The 9,199-nt window shown below is 38.1% G+C and overlaps 1 protein-coding gene across 1 annotated transcript; it reads left to right on the forward strand.

Annotated features, from left to right (window-relative positions):
* The first annotated feature begins 88 nt into the window (after window positions 1–88).
* Window positions 89–8,784, forward strand: LOC101296198 (kinesin-like protein KIN12B-like). Its single transcript, XM_004296910.1, has 16 exons — window positions 89–379; window positions 1,387–1,470; window positions 1,568–1,693; window positions 1,829–1,888; window positions 2,003–2,056; window positions 2,147–2,239; window positions 3,151–3,246; window positions 3,327–3,472; window positions 4,450–4,599; window positions 4,690–4,819; window positions 4,903–5,115; window positions 5,221–6,138; window positions 6,233–6,331; window positions 6,420–6,572; window positions 6,639–7,436; window positions 8,078–8,784. Exons 1-16 carry the CDS (start codon window positions 89–91, stop codon window positions 8,381–8,383), a joined length of 3,717 nt encoding a protein of 1,238 aa, XP_004296958.1. The 3' UTR covers window positions 8,384–8,784.
* Window positions 8,785–9,199: the final 415 nt, after the last annotated feature.

Below are 9,199 nucleotides of genomic sequence, written 5' to 3' on the forward strand. Positions count from 1 at the left end.
CCTACCCTACCCTACCTCTCTCTCTCTCTCTCTCTCTCTCTCTCTCTCTCTCTAAAAACCTCTCCGTCTCTCTCTAGAATCGACGACGATGAAGTCGATGCAGCCGCGCCACAACTTCTTACGGGAGACCACGGAGCCTCCCCAGTCGCCAAACCCTAGCTCCGGCAAGCCTAGGGTTTCGCGGAAGCATAAAGCCTCCAAGGAGAACGCGCCTCCGCCTTCAGATCTCAACTATACGGCCTTGGATTCCAAGCCTTCGCCGGCCGCCAAGTTGAAGAGTCCGCTGCCGCCTCGACCGCCGCCGTCGAATCCTCTCAAACGGAAGCTCGAGATGGTTCCGGAGAACTCCGTCCATGGAACCTCTGATTCCGGCGTCCAGGTACTTCGCGATTTCCCGATCTCGTCTGCTTTTTCTTCATTTCTGTGATTGGATTGTTAATTTGGGAGATCGATTTGTTTTTTGTGAAATTTTGTGGTTTTTGGTTGTGTTTCGGACTTCTATTAATGTTGAATTGGTGTTTTTGATCCTGTAAATTGACTCGGTTTTGTTTGGCTGCTGGAATAAAATGAAACTAAAGAAAATGAGTGTTATATTGGAATCAAAGAGTTGTTCATCTTTATCAACCTGGTTTGACGAAATAGTTCACCAACTATCTGTATCATTTGTAGCTCAATTGATGAAATACGTTGTGCGAAATCTTGTGGTTTCTGCTGAAATTTTCGATTGGGTATGCTTTTGATCCTGCACTTGCTTTTGTTTTGCTGCTGATCAGTCACTAAAATAGAAGTTATTCCATCAACTATATTTTGTTTTGAAGGACTTTTTACTTCTATCCGTGACTTTAGGAAGTCCTCTTGTCTTATAAAAACTCTTCTATCTCTTTTTTCATGGAAACATAGTGTTGTAATTGTGATTTGATATCGTTTTCACCTTTAGTTTAGTATTGTTTTCACCCAGTGCTTTTGAATCTTGACTCACTACATGTCTGTCTTGCTGCTGTGGAAGCTTAAAGTATGGATAATTAAGAATGACAGAGGGAATTAAAGAAAATGATCCCATTACATTTATCTCTACTATCCTTCTTCTATGGTGATGGTTTTCTTATTTTTCAGCTGTATCAGAACTTGATCTTATACCATTGTTTATTTTCTTAAAATTGATAGGTAATCGTGAGAATGCGGCCGCCACGAAAGGACAAGGATGAAGGAGAGATAATGGTGCAGAAAACTTCTAGTGATTCTTTGTCGATAAATGGACAAACGTTCACATTTGACTCGGTGGCAGACACAGATGCATCACAGGCATGACTGACCTCCCTTAATATTGTATTCTTGAACATCTGATTAAGATTAGATGCTCATCTTTTCTTTTGTACATCATTGCAGCTAGATATTTTCCAGCTTGTAGGAGTACCACTGGTTGAAAATTGTATGGCCGGGTTCAACAGTTCTGTGTTTGCATATGGACAGGTGTTTTTCTATTTGTCCTCAACCCTTTTATGCCTATGTTATGTTAGTATGTTCATGCTATATCATGTTCTATATGTCTGATATTTGAATTTATTAGACGGGAAGTGGAAAGACATACACTATGTGGGGTCCTGCAAATGCATTGTTGGATGAAAATTTATCAAGTGATCAACAAGGCTTAACTCCTCGTGTTCTCGAGCGTCTTTTTGCTCGCATAAATGAGGTGAGTTTTAATATCATTTGTTAATATTGCTCAATATAACGTCATGCAAACAAAGAATATAATATTATTTATGAGTTAATAATTTTAATTTCATTTTTCTTAGTATTCACTATATTAGTGTATTCATCTTTACAGGAGCAAATCAAGCATGCTGATAAACAACTGAAGTATCAGTGCCAGTGTTCATTTTTAGAGGTAGATTTTAATGCTGAGAAACTCATTTTGATATTGTTAGTAACTATCAATTTCTTTTAATAACTAGTCTATTAGTTTCAATTTCAACTGATTGATTTATCAACTTTTTCTCAGATTTACAATGAACAAATCACAGATCTTTTGGATCCAAATCCAAAAAGTCTTCAGGTAAATTGAACATATTGCTTTTGTTGCCAATCTTTTTTACTTTGTGTTAGTTGTTATGCTTATGTGTTTTATTGTTATCTTCTCTTGCAGATAAGAGAAGATGTTAAATCAGGTGTCTATGTTGAAAATCTCACAGAGGAATGTGTGCGCAACATCAAAGATGTGACTCAGCTTTTGATAAAGGTTTGCTTTTTCCTAGATTTTTTTTTACTTTAGAACTATGCATCTTATTATTACTGCAATGAGGTTATATTGTTGAACGTTTCTTCAGCTACATGGAATGTATTTTCAAAGTCTTGACCAAAGATATGTATGAACTCTTTTGACGATATGATATGTCCATTGCTTTTGTTCCAGTAGTCATTCTCTCGATGACTGGATATAATGCTCGCGAGTTAAAAACAATGTGTAGATTTCTAAGATTGACCTAAGCTTGAACAATGACCTATAATATGTATAAACTGTTTTGATGATATGATATAGCCATTGTTTTGGTTCCAGTGGTCATATTGCTAATTCCAGTGCTCATTTCTTTTTTTATGATATGATAAACTTACATTGCACAGAACTAAAATAAAAAAGTAGATTCATAAGATTGAAGACTGTGAATGTTTTTCTATAAATATAGCCTTGATTGTGATTCCAGACCCTTTAACTCCATCTAACTTCTTACTAGAAGTGGAAATGTACAAAATGGTCTTAAAAGGAACGAAGTCTTCCTACTTGTGCTTCAAAAAACTCTTGGGTTGGTAAAAATAGTAGTTCAGTTAACTCCCATTTTTTACCAAGCACATCATACATATGTACATGAGTTTCATGAATCAACTACTGGGAACTGTTAAAACCGGAAGAATTTGTTTATTTTCAGAACTCCACTAGGTAAGGTTCTTGGCAAAGAGCAAGCTTCTGAGGACATAGACAAGAAACATTGGAATTGTGCATCTAACACCCGTGATATTTCCAGTGTTAAGGCATTGAATTTGCATGATTTTATGGAAGCATTTGTCATGGAGAATGTGAATTTCTTTGCTACTGTTTAAAACTGATAACAATTTTAAACACGGGGTAACAGGCTAACATATACATTGCTGCAGGGGTTGTCAAACAGGAGGACTGGTTCAACTAGTATCAATGCTGAGAGTTCTCGCTCACATACTGTATTTACCTGTGTTGTTGAATCTCGGTACAAGGTATAATCTTACTTTTACATTTCTATCGTGTTTGTATACTCATATCATAGACTGATTAAACAATACCATCTGTTTTGTAGAGTGTGGCAGATGGAATAAGCAGCTTTAAAAGTAGTAGAATAAATCTTGTTGATCTAGCTGGGTCAGAGCGCCAAAAATTAACTGGTGCAGCTGGGGAACGTTTGAAGGAAGCAGGGAATATAAATCGATCACTCTCACAGCTAGGGTATGGTTTATCGTCCAGTTCAAGTTTGATATTCAATCATGTTATTTCCCAAGTAAAGTATTATTAATTTTTTTTTTCGAAGAAGTAAATTAAATAATACTTGGGCGGTGTTTTCTTATGTAAATATATATGTCATTTCATTGAAATCATAACTACAACTTGATTACTATTATTAAATTTTATGTATTTTAAGTAGAAAAATACTCGAACAGCAAATCAAGATTATTCATTAGTTCTGTTAGGGAGCTATCTCATGAGCTGTTGGTGAGCATATTGAGCTAAGGTAGCTATTGACCAAGCTTGGCTTGTTTCTTCTGTTAACTAAACAAGTGTCTATAAATAATATATTCAGTTTTTGTTTTTTTTTTTTTTTTTTCAAAAAGTGTATACAAGATAATATCTTTAGCAAAGCCAGAGTATATAATGAGGTAGGTCATTCTCTGTGCAGTTAAGATGGCGACGGTCCTGGTAACTAGGGAACTACTAGGAATCCTCTAATAGCAACACCAATGACACATTTTTTCTGCTTTTAGCTGTGAAATTCAACCTGATTTTGTGAAGAATACCAATAAGACCTCAACATTTCTATAATAGTGCTTTGAAAAAGGAGAAGAGAAGGATATTAGTTACTTATCATTGTCACATGCAGATAGGAAAAGGTTAAAGGTGATTCCCGAATGATAAATTGAGCAAGAAAAGTTTAGCAAGATAAAATGAAATTTGCATGCGTGGTACCAGGCAACACTGGAAAAGGAATGTATGAATGGTTGTGTCTAGCATATGAGTTTTTTAGTAGATCTACTGGTTGGATCTCTCTCTCTCACTCTCTCTAGATATACATACACACACATGTATATATGTATCTGTGTAATGTCTTGTTAAACATATACAAGAAGTAAATAATTTCTCATGTCTTGTTAAATCATATACATGATTTTCTAGCCACGTATTAATTCCAGCTTATAATTTGAGTGCAGGAATTTGATAAACATCCTCGCTGAAATTTCTCAGACAGGAAAGCAAAGGCATATCCCCTATAGAGACTCCAGGTTGACATTTTTACTTCAGGAATCTCTTGGGGGCAATGCTAAGTTAGCAATGGTATGTGCTGTTTCTCCAACACAAAGGTAATTAGTGCAAATCTTTCCTCAAAGTAGCACTTCACATCTCTTTGTGACCTTTTTTTCAAGGGAAACTCATATAATTCTACATTACAGCTGTAAGAGTGAGACTTTCAGTACGTTGAGATTTGCTCAGCGTGCCAAGGCTATCAAGAATAAGGCAGTTGTTAATGAAGTAATGCAGGATGATGTGAATCACTTGCATGAGGTGATACGCCAATTGAGGGTATGTTCTTTCATTATACTATGTCATATTGTGCTGCATTAATCTCCAATCAACATTTTGATGACCTTTGGGCATTTAAACAGGATGAACTGCAGCGAATCAAAGCAAATGGGAAGAACACAGTTGATACAAATGGAGGTCATTCGGCGGCATGGTTTCGTCAAAGCTTGAATGTACTGAAGGCTAGTCTTAAACGTCCAATGATGTCATCTCATATTGACGATGATGGTGATGAGGAGATGGAAATTGATGAGGAAGCTGTTGAGAGGCTCTGTGTTGAAGTGGCTAACCAATCAGTTGGCTTTGATGCAAGAAACCTATGTAATGTGAGCACTGCAGATACGAGTAAATCTCAATCAGAACTTATAGTTGTTCAAATTGGAAGCTCTGATGTTCCTCAGATCCACACACCTGGAAGTGGTTTTGTCACAGAACAATGTTCTGATGATACAGATGTTAAGATGGAAGAAGAAATATCTGATGTTCCTCAGAAGCACACATCTAGAGGTCCTGATGATACAAATGTCAAGATGGAAGAAGTTTCTGGACAAGAAGATGCCATGATTGTTGATTCTGTTGCTGACGCCCCAGATATTACAGGTTCCTTCATCTGCAAATTGCTAAATGAAGAGTCAGCCAGTAAAAAAGTACACGATGACTCCCCATGTGAAGCTTCTGAACCTGCTGGTGAAGCTTCAGTTGCAGATGTGCCCAATATATCACATAATGGCTCAGTAAATTGTGTTTCTCCAAGCCTCATGATAGTTCCATGTGATGCAGCCCCAATCCTAAAATCTCCTACTCCCAGTGTTTCACCCAGGGTGAACACCAGCAGGAAAAGTTTGAGGACATCATCAATGATGACAGCTTCTCAGAAGGATCTTTTTGATGGCAGTCAATTAAGCCCGAACGCCATGCACATATCTGCTGAAAAACCTGAAAAAATAAGCTCCTCTATTGAGCCATCAGCTCAGACATGTAAGACGTTTTCAGCGCCAGCTGAACAGTTAGCAGCAAGCATCCGCCATGGCCTTGAAATTATTGGTAGTCATCGCCATAGTTCTGCTTTGAGGAGATCCTCATTCAGGTTTTCACTGAAACCTTCAGAGTCAAGGCAGATTTTGCCAGTTCCCAAAGTTGATGCTGGTGTGCAAACTGTTGACGAGTTGCCACAAGAAGCTTCAATGGACTATATTTGTAATAATTGCAAGAACAGAATAGACCAAGAGGGTAAAGAGGCTGATGAGCTTTCTAATATGGAATTAGTACCTGTGGATGCATCAGAGCCTGCTGACAAATGCAGGATGCAAGTTCCAAAAGTAAGTTTGTGTGAGAGTTCCTGAACTTTCAATTTATTGTTTGCCATTTTATGTTCATTTGTAAAACTTGACTTATGCCCTCTTTTACCAACAGGCCGTAGAGAAGGTGTTAGCCGGAGCCATCCGCAGAGAAATGGCATTAGAAGATTTATGTGCCAAGAAAACTTGTGAGATAATGCAGCTCAACCGTTTGGTAGGTTCCTTCAAGTTTCTCCAAGTTCCATAAACAAGTACTGTTTTCATCTATTGATGGTCTAACATTCTTTAGCTGTCATTTACAGGTGCAGCAGTACAAGCATGAGAGGGAGTGCAATGCTATTATATCCCAGACAAGGGAGGATAAGATTCTTCGCCTTGAGAGCCTTATGGATGGTGTTTTACCCACTGAGGAGTTCATGGAAGAAGAGCTACTGTCCCTCACACATGATTACAAGGTATAAGCTTGTTTTTTAGTTTAACTTTTGTGGTCTTTATGCATATAGCTTACTATGTGTATACAGCTTTTGAAGGAGAAATATGAGAATCATCCAGAGCTTTTGAGGACAAAGATCGAGTTGAAAAGAGTTCAAGATGAGCTGGAAAATTTACGTAACTTTAATGAAATGGGTGAAAGAGAGGTGTTGTTGGAAGAGATTCAAGATTTAAGAAGCCAGCTACAGTATTATGTGGACTCTTCATCCACATCATCCCGCATACGAAACTCTGTGCTGCAGTTGACCTATTCCTGTGAGCCAAAGTTGGCCCCTCTTAGTACAATTCAAGAATCAACTGAGGAAAGTGCTGAGCAGAAACTTGAGCAGGAGAGGAAACAGTGGACTGAGGTAGAGAGTACATGGATTTCTCTTTCTGAGGAATTAAGAACTGAACTTGAGGTTAGCAGATCATTAGTTGAGAAGACAAAGCAGGAACTAGAAACAGAGAAGAAATGTGCCGAAGAGCTCAAGGAAGCAATGCAATTAGCAATGGAGGGGCAGTCGCGAATGTTGGAACAGTATGCAGATTTGGAAGAGAAACATATGGAACTTCTTATAAGGCACCGGAAAATCCGAGATGGAGTGGACGATGTAATAAAAGCAGCTGCTAAGGCAGGAGTTAGGGGTGCTGAGTCCAAGTTTATAAAATCTCTCGCTGCAGAAATTACAGCACTGAGATTAGAAAGAGAGAGAGAGAGGAGATATCTTAGAGATGAAAATAAGGGGCTTCAGGCTCAATTACAGGATACTGCTGAAGCTGTACAGGCTGCAGGTGAATTGCTGATACGACTTAAAGAAGCAGATGAGGCTGTTGCTATTGCGCAGGTGCGTTGAGCATAGCTCTTGATTTTATGGTTTGGTGCTTTACTTAGTTGAGATTCTTCTTGCAGTATTGTGGTAACTATCTTTTGTCTGCTTAGATATATGCTCTCAAGTCATTTAAATTGTTTATTTGTCCGCATGTTTTTGAAAGTTTCATTGCTTGACACGATCCTGCAAAGCAACGTTCTTTCTTCACCTAGCTCATTCATTTTGTTGTGCCTTTCTTATTCTTTTCCGCAAGAACCTGTTAGATATAACTCAGTGATGACCAAGTGAACTTCCAAGCTCATTAACAGAACAAAGCAGTTTATTGTTTTGTGGCTTTATTCTACACGAAACAGTTTTTATATGTTTTACTGTTGTTACAGTTTTTATATCTGTTAATTGGGACAGACATGCAGTCCAATATAACTAAAACCTAAATGATATAGAAAATGTTTCTAAAGGGCCTGTGAACATATTGGGCTCATATTGAAGGGAGGTTGGTCTACCCTAAATTTGATCTTTTGTTCCTTTTTGCAAAGTCCAGTCATGTTCTAGTGATCATAGTATTGATTTTATAATTATACTCTTACTATATGTTGCTTTGTATCTATATTATTTTCTTGTGATTGATTTGGTTATTAAACTTCCTATATCTGCAGAGGCAAGCTACAGAGGCCAAGCAAGAAGCAAACATTGAGATTGAAAATTTGAAGAAAAAACATGAGAACGAGATAAGCAGTCTAAATGAGCTCCTTGCTCAGTCTCGTTTACCCAAAGAAGCGATCCGACCTGCTTATGACAACGAGTCTCATGTGGCAAAATATGACCTAGGTGAGCCCCATAGTTTAAGTGATCAGCGGTGGAAAGAGGAATTCGAGCCATTCTACAATGGGGAAGATGGCGAGTTACGAAAACTTGCTGAACCCTCATCATGGTTCTCTGGTTACGACAGATGCAACATATAGTAAGGGGACTGCCTGGTCATCTGGATACATTAGTGTATGTAGGTACTACTAACAGTTTGTGTTAAATTGTATCTAGAATCAGATTGTTTGATAAGAAAATTAATGATGTGTTGTATTCTTTTATTCCTGGAAACGTTAGGCGATGCTAAATGCATAAGGTGTGACGCAAACAAACTCGAAATATATGTGCTCTCTGTGGAATCTGTTATTCCTATCCATTCTATGCATGTCATATTCTTACTGATGAAAGTTGAGGATGAACATGTTGCTACGTAGCAGGGAAATGGGTCTCTCTCTGAAGGTATGGATATGCCGGATACGGTGGGGACCCAGCCTCGGAGACAATGTACTCGGTACATGAATACAAACGCAGGTATAATGTAACTATATGTATGTGAATAGAACTGGAAAATTGATGGTGTTGATGAAGAATTGGTTTATTAATAACGGTTGGTGGGTGTGTGGTGTGTGCCAAGAGGATAGGGGGCAATCCTCTCAAGTAGATTGAAGGTTGAAGAGGACTAATGTGGGAGGGAGGAGGCATAATGTGGGAGAGACTAGTACCATGTCCTGGAGACCACAAGAGAACAAGTAACCGAGTTTGTTGCCATGTCTTTCTCTGACATGAATCTGTATCACCCTACCGGTGGACCATTACTATTCCAGTTCTACGGCTGTTCTTGGAGGCTTAGAGAAACATGTAGGCCTTCAACCCCAGCCATTCCTCACTCTATCTTTCGTGTTCTTTTCTTTGATTATTTTTGGTAGAAGTACTTTTCTTTGGATCGAAAAGGTTATTTTTTTTTTTTTTTTTTT

The sequence above is a fragment of the Fragaria vesca genome, linkage group LG4 (assembly GCF_000184155.1).
Source record: "Fragaria vesca subsp. vesca linkage group LG4, FraVesHawaii_1.0, whole genome shotgun sequence".
Classification (NCBI taxonomy): Eukaryota; Viridiplantae; Streptophyta; class Magnoliopsida; order Rosales; family Rosaceae; genus Fragaria; species Fragaria vesca.